Source organism: Seriola dumerili, unplaced genomic scaffold (assembly GCF_002260705.1).
Source record: "Seriola dumerili isolate Sdu_G_001 unplaced genomic scaffold, Sdu_1.0 BDQW01000468.1, whole genome shotgun sequence".
NCBI classification, from domain to species: Eukaryota; Metazoa; Chordata; class Actinopteri; order Carangiformes; family Carangidae; genus Seriola; species Seriola dumerili.
In genome coordinates, this window is record NW_019174723.1 from 81,727 (window position 1) to 103,721 (window position 21,995).

The window sequence follows — 21,995 nt, forward strand, 5'->3', positions numbered from 1 at the left end:
TAGTGTAGTTTTTTTTCATTCATGAACAAAATCCTGACACCTCATTTTTTAACTGATAAAGAAAAGACTGGGGATACATACGACACAATTCAAATGTTTATTTGTCTTTGCTTTCAAAAGGAACTATTCAAAGTGACAGCATCGGGGTTTACATTGTTTAACACCCAACATGTGAAGGGATGTTCTTTGTACTCAAAGTAGTTAGGCTCTGAGAACTAAGAACAAATGTAAAACAAACTCAACCCGCCTTTGAGCAGTTAACCAGTCAATCTATAACTTCAGCTTTAGGACCAGTTGCAACAAGAACAAGAGCTGTCAAAGACCAGACCAGCAGCACAGTTCTCAAAGTAGGTTTTTCCCCCACTGCAGTTGTAGAACTGGTTCTTGTTTGTTGGGTCAGCATACATGCCGTTGGCCTTTCCAGCACAGAACCCACTGTCCATGCCGCTGGTGCCGGAGCCCCCACCGGAAGAGCTGCCGCCACTGGAGCCCCCGCCGGAGCTTCCTCCAGAGCTGTCTCCAGGAGTCGTGCTCACTCCGGCAATTGGAGGAAGTCGTGTGGCAGGAGGGGCGCAAGCTAAAAAACACCACAAATTAATTCTTTAATGAAAGGATTTTTTGGTAAAAACCGAATGGATTTCACCTTGATTGTCAACAATAAGGGTATTAAAGGTCTTACATGCTTGGTCCAGATTAAGGCCCTTTTTGAGAACATTAATCAGTGGGTATTTTCCCTGGTTACAGAAAGTGCCCAAGTAGTCATCCATATCAATTGTCCACACCATGGCACCTCCTAAGTCACTCTTCTTCAGCCAGTCAACCTACAGACAGCCAGGAGGGGGTGTTGTAGACAGCTTTTGAATCGACATAACCTTATCACAAGGCCATGACACAGTGTTTGCTGATAACTGCAGCAAGGCTCCACATACAGAGAAGGGGGCATCATTTTATAATAATTAATATAGGTTTTGACAGGTTATGGGGATTGGGAAGCATTTTTAGCCCATAGGTAATTCATCACATCCAAACAGATTGGCCTGAGAAATGATAAAACAAGTATTCTGTGCATGTCTACTACCTTGATCTGAAAGCTCTTGATGTTGTCATAGCCCACCCACTGGTTTCCCTTGTAGGCATATGGCACATCCTGGGCCTGGTTCCAAACCTGAGTTGCTCCATCTTTCAAAAAGCCACAGATCTGCAATTTCACAAAGCAATGTGTCAGTACAACAGAATCGGAGCTCATTCACGTCTTCATCTGGAGTCTCTGATAATATGATAAAGCAACCCAGAAGGATATGAGTAACAATTAGCCACCATTAACATTCAAGCTTTTTCTTTTTTACCAGTAACAAGAAAGCATACCTCAAAGTAAGCCAGTTCTCCAGCCTCTTGTGTGTACTTTCCTGGAGTTCCAGCACCAGAAACAGGTGCTCCAACACCATGGTTAGCAGGGTTCCTTAGAGTGAATGTGTTACCATATGTGGGGAAACCAACAATCAGCTTCTCAGCTGGGGCTCCCTGGCTCTTCCAGTAGTTCATGGAATAGTCCTGGAACGAAGGAATTGTTAATATACATGGCTCTGATACTATAGATTTTGTGGATGCTTCATTGTAGTTGCAGATAAAAGTTGCAGATGTGGATTTACTGACAAACTGCATGTATATTCTTTCCACACATCCAATTTTGGCAAATGAATACAATTTCCATGAGGATGTTCAAGTACTCACCACATTGAAATAGATGAAGCCACCCTGGTCCTCAGGGCCTCTAAACAGGGGGCTACATTCACCAGTAATACGGTCCCAAGAGCCATGGAAATCATAGGACATGACATTGATCATATCCAGGGCCCTGGATGTGGAAAACAAACAGAGTGAGAGGTTACCACACCAACTTTAACAAACTTTAGATAATTAATTTTAGAGTATAGAGTTGTATTTAACAGGGACCCATTATGCTGCTGTGTCTAAGATTGGACACACCACAAATATTGCTTAAAATGCTTACTGTCCAAGCTTGGGAATCTGATAAGCAGAATCAATGGTGTCCTTTCCAGCCGACACAGCAGCAGACATCAGAAGACGAGCCCTGTTGCTCTGCTTGGCCTCATTCTCAAAGGCAGCTCTCATCTCCTGTTGAATGCCAACACATATAAAATATTTAGTGTTAACTGAACTCCAGGACTCATAATCCATGATTTGTAACATGGTCAGATTGTGAATTGTTTTGCTTTTGTGTATCTTTTATTCATCAAGGCTCTGTGGAAACATTTAGTGTGGCCGAAAAAAATTGAGACAAGTTTCAACAGTTTTATTAGTTAAGAGAGAAAAAGTTAAAGTGGAATCTAAACAGAAAACAAGACATGGCGAACAAACCTCCAGGAAAACAGCGTAGTACTGCTTATCCTCAGGGGGGCTTCCTCTGTTGGCTGGATACTCCCAGTCAATGTCAAGCCCATCAAACTCATACTTCCTCAGGAATGAAATTACTGACTTGATGAAGGTCTGACGGTTGGCAGGACTTGACACCATTTGTGAGAAACTATAGTGCAGGAAGAGAAATGTATTAAAGCGGATGATCCTCATTGTTTAGAGTGCCAAGTCTGCAGATTTCTACAGATTATCTCACCCTGCAGAGCCAAAGTTCCATCCTCCAACAGACAGAAGAGTCTTCAGGTTGCCATTCCTGCCAAGGAATCAGAAGTTTTTACTCTTTAGTGGCAACTAAAAACACTTGTGCTTTATTGTTGTAACTTTATTGTTGTTTATGGGAATTATTTCCTTTTATACAAGGGAAAACATATTTTTTTTATTGACTCACATGTTCTTGAGGCCATTGAACTGACTGTAGAGTTCCACATCATTCCACTCATAGGTGGCCAGTTGGCCGTTCTTAATGGTGGCAAAGGCATACAGAAGATGGGTACACAGGCATGGGTCGATGTCATTGGGCATATAAATGGTTGGAGGTGGTCTGTACTGTGCCCAGTTTGTGAAGTAGCATGACAGTATGAAGGATGAGCCTTTGATACATAAGAAATTCATTATTTATGGACCAAACACACCATGCAATGCAATTTTCCAACCATAAAAAGAAGAATAAACATATGCACTGTATATCATATTCATAAATCGCTTACCAAGCTGCACGTGCAGCAGCAGGGCCAGAGCTGTAAAGTTAAGAAAATACATAGTTATCTTTGGGCAAAAGAAATAAGTGGTGAAAAAAATGCTAAAATTGCAACCTAAAAATTCATGTGATGTAAAGTCCATCCAAATCAGAGAAATAGCAATTCTCAGGAAGCCATCTACGGCATATAAAAGAGAGAAACATTTCAGCACAGACTTACCCGTCACAAACACTACTTTGCCCATGACTACCTTGTACAAGGAGGTCAACTAACTGGTGCACTCATTTTTATACACACCCAGTATGTTCAAACGTAACAAAAGTGGGACATATGCCAAAATAGGTGTTTATTTGAAAAATGATTGTTTCAGAGAAGATTATCAAATGTGCTCACTTAAGGAGTAATATGTGATTACTTATCATGCTTTCAGGCATATTCTGCACACGCACACTTTCTCCTTGTGTGAAGGTCTCATTTATCCAGAGCAAATACAGTTTAGAGTACTGCAGCAAATAGACCTGACACATGTTTAAATAAAATCCCCACAAATTGCCCAAAACAACAATGTTAAATGTGTCACAAATATTTGTTTGGGGAAGTAGATACAGTGTAGTTCCCCAGTTATGCCTTATTGGTCCAATTGTAATGAAAATCCTAATCCAAGAGCTGATAAGAAAGAACAAATTTTAAATGTTGAAATTTTGTATATATCTTTACCATGGAGACGCAGCAAAACAAGAGGAAATACAGATTTTCTTTTGTGATTTGAATAAAGAGAATGAATAAGATCAATCAGATCTTATCAAATGTGCTTTTCATGTCATGCAGTAAATGTTTCTGTTGAGTGGTGACATTAAATGTTTGCAGTCGACTCATATAAACACTGGACAAAATTGCCTTTGGAAAACTATTAAGACTGCAGACTTGATGATAAATATGTTTGACATCACTAAACAGGTTGAAAAGAGGATCATGATATGTCATGTGTCGGGATTTACATTAAAATCAGAACCATTCACAGTGTGAATGGAGAATTTATCTAATCATTTTTGCTTTCATTATCATGCAGCCTTGTTTGTCTTCAACAGTTTGTGTAATATTTGAAGAAAGATATGCTGCTGTCAGCGGAAAAAACGATTCGGCCTTGCCAAGCCTAGCAGTAGAAGTAATGTCATTTGCTTTTATGAAACAACTACTTCTGCTTTTCATGGTGTGTCTCAACAATTAAATAAAATGTTTGGGCATATGTCAAGGGTCCTGGGAATGGGATGTTTCATTGACCGCCTGATTTTCTTAGTTAAATGTGAATTAATGATGATCCAATTTAAATTCTTACCAAGGTCACTTAATCATCACAGGACAGTTCATTTAATAGCTTACTTGAGAATTCCTTCTCCGAGGTGTAAATCAAAGGCTAATCTCTCACATATCATATAGAAGAATACTAACACTGTGATCTCATTCATCAGTAACTTAAATACTTGCAAACATAATAGGAGTTCCATATCAAAAAAGAGACAGAAGTGATATGTCACATTTTGCAGAACAACCCTATGTATAGGTTTTTGGAAAAAGTCATAGTTTTCGAAATCAGACTTTGGTGGCTGGGTGTTGCAACCTCTGTGCCATTTCATTTCATGTTTCACCAGCACAGTTCTGTTTTTTACCTCTCTGGACTGACCCCTTGACTCAGGCCACATTAACGTCATTCAAGTTCCATCTTGAGCTCAGAAAATCTATTCTCTATACTATTGTGATAATTCATTAAAAGTGGAAAATCATCCTGAAAAGTTTATAGATTTCAATAAAAAGTAATGTTTTTAAATATGTTGCATGAAGTTGAAAGACATGTCAGTCTAAATGCAAACTGATACAATCTCATACTATGGCTGTCTGACACAATCAAGACATATTACTCAACTGTGATATGTCTTACTTTGTTGTTTGTTATCTACACAATTCTCCTAAAAATAAAATCAAATTAACATATCCTATCATAGATACTATAATAAAGAAATTTGTTAGCAGAAATAAATATCTATAAAGATCAAGATGACGTAAAACAACTACAATACATCTGAACTGTGAAATATTTACACCTATATAAAGTCCACTCAAGTATATTAGACTGAACTGCACCTCAGAAAGACAACAGCTGTGAATGGGATAACTATGTGAAATATTGAAGCATAATGTTTAATAATAATACTGGCATCAAATGTGCTCTGTTGCAAAATGGCAAAGATTCAAATCATAGGAAGGAAGCCCTGAGAAAATACTCAGGGCTTACTACATACAGATGCAATGGATGTAAAGCAATAGGACAAAAGATCATATTGTTTGTCCCACTGCAAATTGTACCTGCAAAATGGATTTTCTAAATGTTTTACAAAGTCTGATTAGGCTATGCTACACTGGAGTAGATATTCTGGAAAGGAAAAAAAATCCTTCTGACAGTTTGGACTTTAGCGCCACCTGCTGTTGCTCTAAATAAACTGGCTTTATAATTCTCACTCTGCAGTAGTTTACACAGAGGGACAAAATGCACTGGGAAAACATTAACATAGGATGTAAACACAATAGTTCCCATACAAAAACAAACCTATGCAAATAAACACTGACAGCATACGTATTTTCCTCGCAATTCTATCTATTACCTGGTTGCACAACCCTACCACATAGAGGAAGAGGAAGACGAAGCATCTATTTGTGTCATTTTTCTACTTCACATTACTTTCCCATCATGAAGACCACGGGGATGTTTGTTGGCTTCTTTGATGGTAATTTTTTGAAAACACTTCTATAGGTTTGTAATGGTGGTTTAACATGGAAAGAATGGGTGGTTTGATTGACTAACATGTTGTGAAATGTTTGGTTGTGTTTTTTTTTCATTGCATTTTGCAGTCACAGTTCTGTGTCTTATCTGGCTAACAAAGCATACAGTGGACTCGGTTCAGCTGTCAGCCCCAGAGAAGGTAACTGCACCATACGGAGGATCTGTGACAGTCTCTTGTCAGTATGAGCATCAGTTCAGAGAAAACACAAAGTACTGGTGCAAAGGACTGGTGTATGACCTGTGTACCATAGTGGTGAAAACACCCAAGAACCGACCCAGTAACAGAAACTCCATTGCTGATGATAAGGAGGCAGGAGTCTTCACTGTAACTATGACTTCACTCAGAGACAGTGATGAAGATTTCTACTGGTGTGTCATCGCCACATCTGGAAGGAACATCTACAGTCGTGTCAGGCTCTCAGTCTCCCACACAGGTATGCTTCGGCTGGGTTACCTCAGACACTTCATCAGATGAAATACAATTCTTGCTTTGATAGTACTGATTTGATAACTCGGAAAGACAAAAGCTCATATAAGTGACTCCATACTTGACTAACTTCCCTTAAAACATTTTGTTTGGTTTGAAATTATGTTTTTACACTAAGTTTTTCAAAAATGAGTGTAGTGTTTAATTGCATAGTTGAAATGTACCAAAATGTATTTCATGTTCTCATGTAAGCAGAGCAACATGATATTTAATGAAAAAAGTTTATATTGGCCCCACATAATGGGAAATATTAGTAGTAGGGCTATATAGTTGTTGTTTGATATACATATGATTTCCCTGAGACAGGTTTGATCAGTCAGTGTTTAACATTTCATGCACAGTGTTTTTTCTTCTGCAGTGGTAACAACTAACGTCACCACACCAACCACTTCCTCATTGGAACATGATGAAATGCGGTGAGAGTGACACACTGATAAAACACGGACTACAGTAAATGTACAATAATGTGCCATGTACATGAAAAGTAACTGGTTCTTATCCCAGGTCATCTCTTTTTTTCTTTTAACTAGATGGTGGGCGACTCTACGTTGGATCCTCTTTATTTTAATGTTGTGTAGTCTGGCATCAATACACATCGCTGTGTGGAGGATAAAAGGTGCCAGGAAAATATGTGTGCAACAATTTCAATATCAAAACTCAAACATTTATGACTGAAAGTTAGGTAACACCATGAGTGTAAATCATGGGTGAATTATAAATGTGTTAATACTAAGGTTACAAAACCATTCCTCCAGAGGACTCTCTATCAGTGTGTGAATTAAACCAAAAAACAAACCAAGTGAAAAATTGGCTTTCAGCCACTTTTTTCCCTTGTATTTAACTGATTAAAACCTCATTAATTTCAGTGTCCAGGGCCTAAGATAACTTTGGGCTCAACTGAATATCCAAAATTAGTACCTCTGGAGAACTGAGGCTCTTGGCCTTTATTTAATTTATCTGCAGATCGTATATGAATGGTCATAAAGGTGGTGTTCATTTGCATTTAACCACCAGTTTCTAGGGGTTCTTCTAAATCTGTCAGTGTTGTACTCCAAAGATCTGAAAATAGAAGGCAGAATAAAAATCACTTCATGCATAAATGAAGGCCTGTTTTTTGTGAAATGTTGCTATGACATTGAATAGTGGTGATGTACTCCCCTGTTTTTCAGTAATTTAAGGAAGGATCACAGAGGCATAGTTTCCTCACATTAATAGACACACACACACACACACTGACTTAGAAAATCACACCTACATCTGAGATGGAGTGTTTCTGTCCAAGATAATTTATGTAAACTGTTGATTTTCAGTTACAATCAAAGGTAAATTATGTTTTAATTCCCCTGAAAATGTTATATATTATATTCTCAAAGAGAGGCGGTGATGATTTATGATCCTTGCCAAGCAGATTGCATTACCCTGCTGCAAGAAGTTGGATAATTGTGTCTGCTGGTCATAGAACAGCATACAGACTAGTATTAACAGTTTATTATCCACACTTGTATAATATAATGCAATAACCCTGCATTTAATCTTATTTCTGTGACGCATGTGATGTTCAGTTTATGCATATCAGAGAGGTAGTGAAGTATTTAGTCTGTGGTGATGCTGTATTGGTTTGCATTATAGATTGTTTTTGATATTTCATCATTCTCGTATATGTAATTGGGAGTGGGCAAACCTTTAGAAACAACCTTGACTTGTCATAGTAGGAGAAGAACAGGTGTTACTTGTAACATCAATGATGGCTCAGTTCTGTTCAAGTGTCCCAGTAAGCCACAAGAACAATGGCAGGACCCTGAAACTGAAGCAAGTAAATGGAATTCAGCTATCATTATTGATTTTATAATTTACACCTATGCTTTTCCCTCTGTGACATTTCAAAACATCTTCTGTGAAAAAGGCCAAAAGCAATGTAGCTAAAGTCCAAACATATTATAGAATTATGTCAACAACCAGATAACAAAACTGGTGTAAAGAAATTGTAATGTATTCATTTCGGCGCTAAGACATATGGGGAACAAGGGAGTAACAATTGGCAATTTTAGAGCAAAGGATAAATAAATCATACTCTTATTTTTAAAGGTACCCTGTATTTTTGTAAATACAATGAATACTACTGGAGAAACAAAACTGAAATTTGTGGAAAACTGTGTTAACAACCTTGTTCTTAAGGGAGAGCAGTCGACACTTGATATTACAACCCAAATACCTTGTTCTTACTGTGTAATGTAAAATAACTGTTGAAGTTTATTAAGAAACATTATTGCATGTAGATGGGAGAAAATACAATATAATAGAGGGGTAGCTACTCAAATTTTACAGGTGACAGTTACGCTTCAGGGATTTATTAATGCCTCTCGTACTTTATTGTATGTGTTAATATTCAAAGGACATACTGCATGTATCATAAGGACAAGTCAAGAAATGGATCTACATTTATGAAAATTTGCTCCTAACAGGAATGTTAGTCCAGAACTGCAGCTGCTCATAACATTTTCAGTGGTGTAGAAAACAAATGTATCCTTCCTCAAATGAACAACTATGGAAGGTTTTTATTGTCAACCAAGGAGACAAAACTAATAAAGTAATGTAACGTAATGTTTTATGTTCTTCTAATGTACTTACATATATCCTAAGTATAACTAGGAACCAGTAAGTATTTTATAAGTATGTAATTTGTACAATGTTTTTTTTTCAGGTCACTCAGACCTATTCAGCTAAATTAAAAGTGAAATTTCTCATATCCTTTTCTATCTAATCTAAATCTATATACCATATTAATAATATACAGAATAGCTTGATATACTGTGTGGCAGAGCAGATTCAGGAGAAGATGCAGGATATGAGGGACTGAGAAGGTGATGTCACCACTTCTGCAACCTCAACTTGTATCAAGAAAGCCAACATAGCCAGAGGATTTTAGCTTTCAATGTAAAAGCATAAGGAGGAAAGAAGTGAAGACTCGTATGGATAAGATCTATAAAAACACTACATACAGGGTGCAAATACCCTGAATTAATCATTTTAGATTGAATCTTGACTTCATTATATCTACATTGGTGCTCATCTTGTATAATATATAACGTCAGATTTTGCTTTTGATGTTTTACTTTGAAGGTAATATCCGGTGTTATTCTGTCTAGCTTGACAGTGGTAGTGGAAGTACTGAACCAAGTTGCTGCTCGCTGGTGCCAACGCCCGGCGAAATAGACAGCTAACGTTAAAGAGCAGAAATACGGAGGGACACTGGTACGTACTTCAAACATTTTTCCGACATCTAAGTGTGTGGTTACTTACCAAATACCAGTTATGACATTTGTTTCAGGCTTCATCTTGTTAGCTGGAACTCGTTCGTTTACAAGCCAGCGTCCGGCTGCTAACTGGCTAACTAGCTAGCATTGTCTAGTGATTGCTAGCGCTGCGTTAGCTTAGCTTGCTAGCCAATACACAAACAAATGTTCATCTTCATTACGGTTACGCGGTTGTTAAAGTGGATAGTGTCACACTGTGTTATAGTCCTATTGTTCTATCCTATCACTAAAGTTAGTAAGGTAATTAAAATTGACCAAGCGTCAGCTAGTGAGTAACGTTGTCATTAGCCAACGTTAGCCTCCAGACAGTGTTGGTGGTGGGGTGTGACACTTATCTAGTTAATGATAGGAAACAGCTTCTCCCCTCAGATTAATCCAAGCTGTCATTAACCCTTAATTAACCTGAAATTGTTTCGGGGCTAACGTTTGTATGGTTTGAAAATATTAATTAGTTATTACCCCTCCCTGCAGCTGACGTTCCAGCTGAATCAGAAAGCACAGAGATGCAGACTATCAAATGTGTGGTGGTGGGTGATGGAGCAGTAGGAAAAACCTGCCTATTGATTTCATACACCACCAACAAATTCCCCTCTGAGTATGTACCAACAGTAAGTAAGTTTGGTGTATTTTCACAATTGGATGCATGGTGACAGTCAACAACACAGTCAACATGGTCAGCACAGTAAGAAATATTCCTGAATGCCATTCATTCTTTTGTTACAGGTGTTTGACAACTATGCAGTAACTGTAATGATCGGGGGTGAACCCTACACCCTTGGCTTATTTGATACAGCAGGTATGTTTATTTATTTCTGTCTCAATTCAATTACATTCTAATTGAAAGATGTAGAGTTATTAGTCTGTCACGAGGTAAATTAATTTGTTGTGTGGTCTCTCTATAGGTCAGGAGGATTATGACAGGTTACGACCACTAAGCTACCCACAGACAGATGTCTTCTTAGTCTGTTTCTCAGTTGTTTCACCTTCCTCGTTTGAGAATGTTAAAGAAAAGGTGAGTACAAAATGTGTATTTAATGGCAGTGGTGTTACTTACCTACAAATCTAAGAACTTAACTGATCCCCAGAGGGGCAGTTAGTTTGATTCCTCATGACAAATACCGTAACATGAGACACAGTCAGTCAGGCCACAGCAGACAACACATGAAAGACATGATGCTATAATAGTGGTAAAACAGATAACACTAAATTATACATTCTCTAAGAACACATTAGTGTAGCTTAGGAGCCCACCTATACACTTAATTAAACATACAATATTCAGACTTCACTATCTAGCTGCAAGTCATGTATATACATTCCTAACTGGCCAGGCAACAGACTATTTACAGGTGTTTGAGCATACTAGAAAGCAGCATCGGTAGAATACAAGGTATAGTCAAAATTCAAAGTTCTGTTTGGATCTAAATTCTTTTAGTGTTTGGGGCTAAAATTTGATGATGATGTGTGATCTTCCCTATCCATTACAGTTTTTAAAAATGGGTGTGAAAACTTTTTGTTCAATGAACGGGAAAGAGGAGAGACGGGTGAATGTATTTAGAATGTATTTTAGTAAATGTGTACAACTTGTAGTACAGTATATTCTGCATGTCACAACTTGCAACAGTAGGCAGGGGCACAGCTGTCCTTCTTGCTGTCATGATTTGGGGCAGGTCAGGACCACAAAGGAAATAAATAATTTAAACTTTGTTTTTTTTTTAATTCTGTGTCGTGCTTCAATCTAATGCATAACTGTTGTCAGTGTTAAATGCCGTTTACAAATTGTCTTTTTTTTTTCTTCTTCTTTTTTTTGTCTTGTGTTTCTACAAGGCCATGTTTTTACATGGGTTTGAATATGTGCAAAAACTGAAGGACAAAGTGTTGTTTGATGTACGCTCTAACTGCAGCTCTTATTGTGCTGTTGGTTATTTCTTCTCGTTGCTGCGTCCATCATAAAAACTAGAAGGCATTTTTTATCCACATACCAAGGAAAACAATTAAACCTTGTGATACTGTTTTAAATATGAAGAACAGAACATGAGTATTAGGTTTTTGAATAAGATTCAGTCACGCAATGCATGCTTTCAGAAGGCAGAAGGCAAATCTCTGTCTAACCTGTGTATCTTGTTTAGTTTCTGACCTAGTCATAGGAAGTTCTGTTCATGGTGGTTACAATCAATTTTTAAAAGTTTATTTATTTGTTGTTGTTTAAGACCAAATGACCTAGAAAAAGGGGAATAAATAAATGAAACTAAATAATGATTTATACCTGACATGAACAGACATACAACTACTGACATTCACACATATATACTGTATGTACAAATTGTATTATAATATTGTGTTCCATTACTGAACAAGTTTAGTACCATGTCAACAAAGGTTGTAGTTAAGTAAAATGTTCTCCTTCCTTATTTTCTCTATCAAAAAACCCATAACCCCTTTCTGCTCTTTCATCTTATCTACTTATATCCCCTCCCCTCAATCTACAACAATGTAATTTTTCAGACTTCATAGCATTATCATGCATAGTTGCATACATGTAGCATCATTTGTCCATTGTTGATGAGTGTTTTGTTCATTTTTTTTTCCTCCAGTGGGTTCCTGAAATAACTCACCACTGTCCCAAGACCCCGTTCCTGTTGGTAGGCACTCAGATCGACCTGCGTGATGACCCCTCCACAGTGGAGAAGTTAGCCAAGAATAAACAGAAGCCAATCACCCCGGAGACAGCAGAAAAGCTGGCTCGTGACCTTAAGGCAGTCAAATATGTTGAGTGCTCAGCCCTAACACAGGTAAGGTCTCCCATTAAACAACCCGTAAAGCTGGTGTGACAAGCATGTGTTTAAATGTGTTTCCTAACAAGGGTGGAAATGCTTTGCCTTGTCTCTTGCTAACAGCATTTAGCTACAAACTCCATCTAACTCTGTGTTGTGTGCCTGTCTTTCTTTCCTCTTTTCCTCTTTCTGTAGCGGGGACTGAAGAACGTATTTGATGAGGCTATCCTAGCTGCTTTAGAGCCCCCTGAAACTCAGAGAAAGAGAAAATGCTGTTTGTTCTGATGTCTTCGTGCATCTTGCTTTGCCTCTTGATCGTCTGCTGCTTACTCATTGTAAAGATTTGTCTGTCACTAAAATAATCACAACGCTCTTTTAAACTTAAAAACTTTGTGCCCATTAACTTTATTCCTTCTGTTCATGTGTGCTTTCTTTTCAAGTTGGCCTAATCACAATTGTCCATGCTGCCTAATATGACAAAAGTGCCAATCTTTCTCCTCCCTGTTGTCAGCACCGTGTGTGCAAGGTTGTGTAACTGGACATGACTGAGTTTTGTTTTGTTTTTGTTTTTTTATTGATATTCTGTTATAAATTCAATATTGAGCTCTTCAGCATCAGTTGTACCCTACATAGCATTTATGCTACATTCTGTCTTAGACAGTAATCATTTTTTTCTACTGCAGCATCTAAATTTTCCATGGGCTTTTGTCTTTACTCAGACAACTTGATCATAAGGAGAGTCTTGTATAATGTTATTTGAATAAAGGAAAATTTTGATCGCCCTGCTCCCTTTCTACTCAGCGTTCTTTTGCAATTAGTTCCCTGAAGATGTTAATTTGTGTTTGGAACATAGCTCTGTTTTGAATATTAATATTTTGTTTCCACAGAAAGGATTAAAGAATGTGTTTGATGAGGCAATACTGGCTGCCCTGGAGCCTCCTGAACCTAAGAAAAGACGTAAATGTGTTCTGCTCTAAGTTTCATCGCAGCCTCCTCCACACCAGTTCCCAAATCTAGGTTAACAGTACAGTAAGAGGTTTCCTGCACAAGCACATTCCAACATGAGTTGAGATATCATGAAATATTTGCCTTCTGACTGACTTAACCTAAATACATAGCCAATGTGCTGAACATGATTTTAAGATTGAGTAACATTTGATGCTGTTTGTGATGATTTGATACCATTGAAATGGTCTTACATGATGTCAACACTGAATACTTAAAAGTGTATCAGCAAACTGTGGGCAACATCATTAGATAATATTTCAGTTTTACCACATGTTAAGTTTATTTTTCAGAAGAGCTACTCTGAAAGAACTGACTATGGAATGGTATTTTAGTGGATCTAACTGTTGTATCGAGTGCCCTGTAAAACGCAAACAAGCTTATAATGATTGGTTAGTGAGATGCTGAAATTCTGTATTAGAGCGACCCATATCTGTTTCTTGCTTTTCAAGTAATTTCCTTAAAGTTAATCATTTATACTGTATGTTCAACCCTGGCACACAAGACTGCCTTTGGTCGACACTGCGTTTTTCCTCCATCACTGATGAAGTATATAGCAATACAGATCCAGCTTAAGTCATAGAACTCAGATGTTTTGTTTTCCAGGCATTTTTAAGAATTGACACAACTTTCAAAGGGTTAGTAGGAGCCCCTATGTTTCACTCTGTCAGTGTCAACATAGTCTCCTAGAAGATCTAAGAACTATCTGACGTAATATGACATTTCTAGGCTATGCTCCATTGTAGTTCTAGTTTGCTTAAAGAACACTTGATAAATTGACGCCTGACAAAGCAGAGATCCACAGAGCCTGACAGGCAAGTAGGAAATACATGGAGCTTGAGTTTTAAATACAGTGTGAACATTCCATTGGAAGTCATCTATCACAAACAGTAACTGTCATTTTAAGTAACGACATGCACAGACTTTGAGCACAATGATTTCCCTGTCATTTCCTTTTTGTAAGATATGAGTTAACAAGAAGGTGATGTATGCCCTTAACACTTAAAAGTTGCAATACCAGAACTTTGTCTGAGCTTTTCAGTTTATAACCCCAGGCTAATTTCTTATTTTGTAAACTGAACATGCTGCTACTCTGCAGCATCATTAAGTCAAATAGCACCACATTGTGACAGTTCTTATAAAATGCTATACATAGTTTGAGATCCTGTGAAGATTGTGAAGATGACTGAACTACAACTATTTGCATTTGTCTTTTACTCTATCCATGCCTAGATGGTGGGCTTGAATTTGATTTGTAAATATAGTGAGAATATACTTATTGACTGAATAAAATGTGTGCATTATTGATACTGAGATTTAAAAAAGCTTACATGACACAGATTAAATTAACCAGGAAAATAAGTTTCTTGGACCACGATTATTCAATTTGGCATCAAAGTTGTACTGTATCTTGCTTGTGATAAAGCATCACAATAAACCAGTATTACCAGTATTATGAATAAACCTAACTTCAAATACTACATGTTGTCTGTTGTGATGATTACATAAATAAAGTCTATGAACTTGAATACATTTTCCACAGATGACTGAGGGACTAGATATACAAAAGAATGTATTATAAATACAACAGGTTCTGCGCCAAATAAAAGTATTTTTTAATTACAAATCCACAGCATCAGAATTTACACATTACAGAGCAGTGCAAAGAATATTTCCACTATGGCTGGTGGGTCAAAGAACAGTGCTGCAGTGTTACAGTAGCAATACAGACAGAATCACTTGAGATCTGAAAGGTCGGTTTTTTGACTTTTTTCTTTTGCAAAGCCATGTAGCATTTAATCTGTCAAACACCCACTTTTGTAATCATATTTCATTTATGTTATCACAACACCTTTCATTTACAACAACTGAGACGTACACATGAATATCAGAGCCAGATAGACCATTCAAAGAGTCTGTTCCTCAAAGCTACTTTGATACCGTACATGGCTTCTTGTCCCTAAATGATTTTGTTCAGACTCAAGTGTTAAAAATTGTTTTAATTAGGAATGTAGAATATGGAAAATGAGATGGTGACATGGCTTTCCAAACTGATAAACTGTACTGCGTTCTCAGGGATTATAATGGCTCTTTGGTAGAGAATAGAAACAACTACCTTCACCGTAAAGATACCAGTATGATGCTCTTTGGGAAAAGTGGATAATTACCCACGAACCTCTTTTTTTTTTTTTAACAGTTATCAGCAAGATAAACTGAAAGGTAATAATAATATATAATTAATATGCATACATTGTATGTAAGAAAAATTAACGCACAATGAGAGATGATTATAGAAGGCAAATATGACAATATGTGCAATTTCAGGCAAAAGCAGGCAGCAGGTATTAGATGAGCTATGTGTCCGCTGCTGGACAGATCTCAACGCAGCTGTCAGTAACACGAATTCCAAACCATCCTGCCCAGAACTGTGTGTCCTTGCCTCCATGGGTAAAGCGAATGTATCTCACTCCAGGTCCATAGTTCTGGAAAACGTGGGTCATCTGAAAAACAAATATCAGTAAGTCTAGATTTGTCCCTGCATTTTGTACCTCCTCTCAGCCTCATTGTATTAATTAACTTTTAACGCTTTATGCTTTGTACACACCTGATTCCATTTCTGATCGTTCCACTGCTCAAAGAGGACAGTCTCGGGAGCGAATGTCTGGATAGGCCTCTTTCTTTGATTCAGCAACTCTACACAGATGTCATACTCACTGCCACAGTCCCATCGCGGCGCATACCTAATGCAACACAGAAGCACAAGCATGTGCACACAGATCAGGGGTCAGCGATTAGGTTCAACTATGGGTCAGTTTCTTTTCAGCAGTGTTCGTTGGGGCACACATTCCTATGGGTTTTCAGTATGTTTTGTTTGTTTAGTCATTTAAGCGCAACAGTCACAGCAGCTTATGTTAATCTTCATTTGGCAAAAAAATGTCTTGTAAACATGGACATAAGTTCTCTGTTGCACTATGAGACAAGTGAGTACGTTTATTTTGAGTGTAAAATCACAGTGTCTCAATACTCACTGAAAAAAAGAAAGATGAGGTTAAGTGATGAGTCCTTCAGTTATAATAAGTTATAATACCTATCCGTGTTATTTATCTTGTGAGTTTATTAGACTTCATTTCAGCACCACAAGCTGTAAAAATAGCACACCTCTGTTCATGCGGGGCAGTATTAGATGTAATGAGGTCATATTTATTGGGATTTACACAAGCCTCGTGTTTACGTTATATATTATCTAGCAGGCTTTAATGCAAACTCTCAAAGGGAATACTTCAAGATATTTTTATAGGATTTTATTTAGCTGTACACAATGTTAAATGTGGATCTTGATTAATGTTGTATACGTCATTTTGATAAATCTTTTTGAAACCATTTTGGAAACTAAGCTCTCCAGTGTTTTGTCATAGGAATATTAGGAAGCTCTATACTGTTACTAACATGATGTTAACACTGTAAAATCTTGTGACTGTGACTGATACAATTTGCCATGGATTTAGCAGTCACATAGACGTATTTCATGAGTATTGTTCTCACCAATCAGATATTTTGATGTCTGGCTGGAAGTGATCCATAAATGAAGGGTTGTAACCTTCCTTCTCCAAATCAATCAGCTGGGCTTTCCTGCACATTCTGCAGAGAGGGGACAGTGTTTTACCTACTACACAGTGTAAATGTACCATATAGAATTAATGCCATACGATTTCTGTATCTTTCCTGGTGAATACTCACACATAAGAGGTCACAAAGTTTTTCTGGACTGTCTCATCTGGATGTGGCACCATGAGTCCCTCTACTTTCCACTTATCACCACCGTTCTCCAATATCTGCCAACCCTTCATTTTGTCTATAAAAACAAAGATGAGGATTGCAAGAGACATTATTTTCTGGAGGTAATTGTTTATTCAGCAGGCAAACACTGGCACCACGAAATGTTAAGTATAGTTGTTGTGGCTTCTTACGTTCTCCTCTTGGATTCTTGAGAAGATTTCTTCTCTTCTTGCACAAGAAGTAAAACAACCTCCAGTCTTTGGGTATTCTGGAAGCATCACGGAGGCGATATCCTTCTCTTCTACATCTCTCTCTCCACAAAGATTCACTGTCAGCCACTTCTTTCCACTGTTGGCATACCAACCGACATGAACGAATCACCTGATCAGGAGGAAGATTCAGGAAGATCTCCTCCAGGATCTCAAGAGGAACAGGGAACAGCTGATAGAGAACAAAAAGGGACACAGATTAGGTGAAGCTTTGAGTAATCAGTTCAGTTTTCTAGTGCTGACTCTGGACCAATGCAATCAAACCCTTTTTTTTAATTTTTTTTTTTTTAAAGGGTCTTGTCTAAATGACAGTGACAGTGCCCCTAATCTATTTACCCCTTGCCGCCTATTATTGTCTTTTATCCACTACCACATAATTTTTTCCCTCTTGCTTTTATTCTGATTTCCTTAATATTTAATATTTATTTAACCTCTTCTCTCTCTAATTAACATAAAACATGGACTTCAACAGCAATTTCATACTTGTACATTGTTATGTATTTACATAACTTTTTAGAAATAAATTGAAATGATTACTGTTTTAGCATTTTACATCTCTGACCTTTTGCTGTGAGTCATTTTTGTGCGTAAAAGTCCCACTCAACCTGAAATCCCCTCTCCCAATTTATCTAACAGTCAGGTCGAAGGGGGTGGTGCTTTAAATCTTTATCTTTATTAAATCTTTTTTATTAAACTTGTTATCCTTTTTTAATTTGTTTGTATTATACACGGCGTTTTGGTATATTTTAAGACACTAATAATTTGAGTATTCTTCAAAGGTAGCATTTCGATAATTTTTTAATATTGGTTTTAATGTCCGCCTAATCAGTCATTTGTCAGCATGCTCACCTTGAGGTTTGCTGGGTGAGTTAGTTTAACTGTGACCATTTCACCGATCAAGACCAGTGTTTATATTCTTGCGGGTATTCGGGACAGACTGTCAACCCTCACACATTAGACTGGAACCCTTATAAACTCAATATAAACCCGCCCTCCCAACGCACAAGTCCAAAATGAAAGTATTGAGATTTCACCATCACGTTAACTTGTACCAGCTGCAGTCACGTGACGGTCTCACAGCAGGTACTTTGTACTGGGTAGTCATGTAAAGCACTTACATCTTCATTTGAAGACGAGGTTGGCGGTTGTGTGGCTGCAGACGTTATCCAACTTGAGGCTGAATCGTAGCTTTGAGTTGTACCCATAGCTTTTGCTTTTCTCTTCATGCCTGGGACAAACCCAGGCCAGTAACGTCTTCACGAGCAGCACAGCCAAATATACTCTAAGCTAAGAAACTCCCCTCGACCTTTTAGCAAATGTGTGTAATGCCGTAAACAGCTGCAGTATCTCGAAATATGGCTTCAGTTATAAATATCCGACAACACAACACGGAAGTGCAGTCCGAGGTATATACACTGAGGTAAAACCCGCTACAACACATTAATGTCTCCTATAACTCTAAATTTTACCAATAACAACGTATTCATCTAATATCAAAAATTAATAAGTCACTTTCGATAACATGTCTACACAGGTTATAGTTTGCGGAAATTCCCCATCTTGTCATTTGGTAAAAGTAGCGCTAGTTATTAACCCCAGGACACCCTGGAGGTAAAAGCGCGGGCGGAGCTAGACGCTGAAATAACTCAGCAAATGTGCTGGGCAGCTATGATTCAAGACAAGGCAAGTTTATTTGTATAGTACAATTCGAAAGCAAGACAAAAGAAAATAAAACATTAAATTAAATGAGACAAGATTTAAAAGAAACTTTATGCAAAAAGACCGGTGGTAGAATACTGTACCTGAATACAAATTTGAGGTAGTCTACTCGATTAGCCCCATTCCATTTATGATACTTTTGGCTTTTACTCCATTATCTTTTAGAGAATACTTTTTATTCCGTTACTGCTTTAGTTACTTTACAAATTAAGATTTTTTCATAGAGATCTTACAAAATGTGGTTCTTTCTTGTAGATTAAACTAACCAGGCCTACAATTAGAGCTGTAGTAGATTTGCACAAAATTAATGTAAACACTTTTGATAATTGTTAAAGGCATTTTTTTACAGGCTAATGACTTAAACAATTAGTAGATAATAATAATCCGCTAAGCAGATCAAACCATAATGAAAATAATCACAGCCTTATGTGAAATAGTTATAAATCAGCTCTATTTCAGCCAACTATAACATTTAGATGTTGCTGTAAAGAAGATGTGCATCAATGCATTATAAATAATAATCTAATGATATAACACACTTGTATGCAATAGTTTGGGCACCCCTGGAGTCCGCTGTTGACTCCGCCTACCCGGTGTACGCCGGGTAGAATTGGTAGCAGCTGTCTTAAAATCCATTCTTAAAGGAAACTCGCGGTATGTATCATCCCCATGCTTGGTTTAAACCAAGTACATCATTTACCTCATTTGTATCAAAAGAACATGCTAATATATACCTTATTCCCGCTGATTCTCTTAAAGATTTAAGAAAGGTTTCCTCTAAATGTCTTATTTTCTGTGTGATAGACATCACACACAGGCATTAATAGAATAGCTTAGTTAAAGTCGTGTCATTCAAGGTTTAACACCAGATTTTCCCTGTAAAAGAAGTGGTGGAAAGATGTAATGGAAATGAACATGATTCAGTTGCTGGTCATTCTTGTTAAATTTCACATCCACAAATCTAAATGGACTGGCTCCAAACACTGCTTTCATTAATTTATTGTTGAACTCCTCAGTATGGCACCTTAAATTTAAGTTGTGATCAAGAACAAGAAAGCTAAGAGGACTTTAAATATTTGAAACGAAGACAACGTCATTTGAACATTAAATGAACAACAATGCATGGACTTCACTTGACTTTATAGATCCTTCTCGCTTGTTAGAGTTTTCTCATATCTTTTTAGTTTGTGTGACTACGACTGTAGCTCTTTGTTGTAAAGAAAGGACAGTGAAATAAAAGATCTCCACAGAAATACCAGCACAAGTTACTTTCAGTATCGGGCCTCACTCCGCGCTCGTTTAATGGGGGGCCAAATGTGTTATGGGAAATGAATAAATAAATCACCGTGAATAATTAAAAATAAATAAAGAAATCTAAATGATCCCAAAAAAAGAATAAATAGTGTGCAATAAATGAATAAATAATAATATATTTTTATGCATTTCATTTATTTTTATATTTAAGCTTTTCATTTATTTATTTACACATTACTTTTTATCCATATGAATATATATTTCATTAATTATTTATTTCTATATTTTTTCCTTCCTTGTTGATAACAAGGGCTATTGTCACACACCTACATTACATCATGTGAAACAATGAAATATAAAATAATAATAAAATTTCAGATTTATGTCTTTTTTACCATTTTATGTCTTTATTTTTAATCACGCACGGTTATTAATTTATTATTTATCAATTTTTTTTTATTATTTATACTGCCACACTTTAACACTCCAGGCAGGCAGTGCCAAGGTAACCAATAAATTGGCAACAAAGCAACAAGGAGCTATTTTCAAGATTTAAATGCATTTACTCAGTGACATTTCATATTTTTAAGTTTGAGTGGACGACATGAACAGTGGACTAGCATCGAAATCTTTTGCAAATGGTGCCTTATCAGAAAGCAATACCAAAAATGTACACTCACCATCACTGTGGCAATTAGTGTTTCCGGTCTTCACTGTTCTGTGTTCCTGATCAGTATGGTCTTCGAACACGAGACATTTTAATCATACTGATCACCTCTGTCTGTTTGGTTACAACATAATATCATTTCAATTGTCCTGGAAAACTTTAACTCTTTAAACACACACCTAATGACCTGACAAAAGTTGAAATTGATTAACTTGTAAATAATGCGTCTCTACAAATCAGCTGACTAATTAAGATCAAAAAGCCAGGACGCTTCTTCAGGATAATAAACTGATAAAAATAGATTAACCTGATTAAGGAATCCTCAGTGCCTTCAAAGGAAGAACATGATACATTGTCAGGTTGTTGTTTTTGTCTGCATTCTTTGCATGATTCACTTGTTAGGATCCTTGAGAAAGTAGGGTTGCATTTTTTCACAAAAATAAAGCAATATTTGCTCTCATGGTGCTTTCAGTTAATCCATTCCTTTCTACTGATGACACACTGACAAACAATTGAAAGATGGGAAGATCCATGAACATTTCCCCCTGATAAAAAAAAAGGATCATAGGGAGGAGACCTACAGGCGTCACTGTAGTTAATCAGCATGTAAAATAAATTTAAAATGACTGTGAAATGCTCTTTCTAAACTCTTATCAAGTCACAACACTTTTTACATGCAGTTTCTCCATGCTGACCTCAGTTTGAAGCTTAACTGATTCACCTTTGTTTGTAACTGGTGGATATTCCTTCTTATTACCT

The 21,995-nt window shown here is 37.1% G+C and overlaps 4 protein-coding genes across 5 annotated transcripts; 2 read left to right on the plus strand and 2 right to left on the minus strand.

The window, feature by feature from the left end:
• Window positions 1–85: 85 nt before the first annotated feature.
• On the minus strand, window positions 86–3,378 carry LOC111234853 (acidic mammalian chitinase-like). The gene is made up of 11 exons (XM_022763051.1): window positions 3,354–3,378; window positions 3,144–3,173; window positions 2,825–3,026; window positions 2,633–2,689; window positions 2,380–2,545; window positions 2,012–2,136; window positions 1,732–1,855; window positions 1,366–1,551; window positions 1,079–1,198; window positions 680–821; window positions 86–577 (listed from the first exon to the last, which is right to left on the minus strand). Exons 1-11 carry the CDS (start codon window positions 3,376–3,378, stop codon window positions 285–287), a joined length of 1,470 nt encoding a protein of 489 aa, XP_022618772.1. The 3' UTR covers window positions 86–284.
• A 2,457-nt stretch (window positions 3,379–5,835) lies between these two features.
• Window positions 5,836–9,024, plus strand: LOC111235036 (CMRF35-like molecule 3). Its single transcript, XM_022763328.1, has 4 exons — window positions 5,836–5,914; window positions 6,039–6,404; window positions 6,816–6,873; window positions 6,988–9,024. Exons 1-4 carry the CDS (start codon window positions 5,878–5,880, stop codon window positions 7,130–7,132), a joined length of 606 nt encoding a protein of 201 aa, XP_022619049.1. The 5' UTR covers window positions 5,836–5,877; the 3' UTR covers window positions 7,133–9,024.
• A 583-nt stretch (window positions 9,025–9,607) lies between these two features.
• LOC111234891 (cell division control protein 42 homolog) lies at window positions 9,608–15,031 on the plus strand. 2 transcript variants are annotated; one of them, XM_022763088.1, is made up of 6 exons: window positions 9,608–9,709; window positions 10,243–10,379; window positions 10,495–10,567; window positions 10,674–10,783; window positions 12,366–12,563; window positions 13,433–15,031. In XM_022763088.1, exons 2-6 carry the CDS (start codon window positions 10,275–10,277, stop codon window positions 13,520–13,522), a joined length of 576 nt encoding a protein of 191 aa, XP_022618809.1. In that variant the 5' UTR covers window positions 9,608–9,709; window positions 10,243–10,274; the 3' UTR covers window positions 13,523–15,031. The 2 variants fall into 2 exon arrangements, with proteins under 2 accessions (XP_022618809.1, XP_022618810.1); XM_022763089.1 differs by lacking the exon at window positions 13,433–15,031 and adding an exon at window positions 12,741–13,331.
• Window positions 15,032–15,142: 111 nt separating this feature from the next.
• LOC111235034 (F-box only protein 6-like) lies at window positions 15,143–19,153 on the minus strand. Its single transcript, XM_022763326.1, has 6 exons — window positions 18,715–19,153; window positions 17,519–17,768; window positions 17,289–17,403; window positions 17,094–17,189; window positions 16,156–16,291; window positions 15,143–16,051 (listed from the first exon to the last, which is right to left on the minus strand). Exons 1-6 carry the CDS (start codon window positions 18,820–18,822, stop codon window positions 15,905–15,907), a joined length of 852 nt encoding a protein of 283 aa, XP_022619047.1. The 5' UTR covers window positions 18,823–19,153; the 3' UTR covers window positions 15,143–15,904.
• Window positions 19,154–21,995: the final 2,842 nt, after the last annotated feature.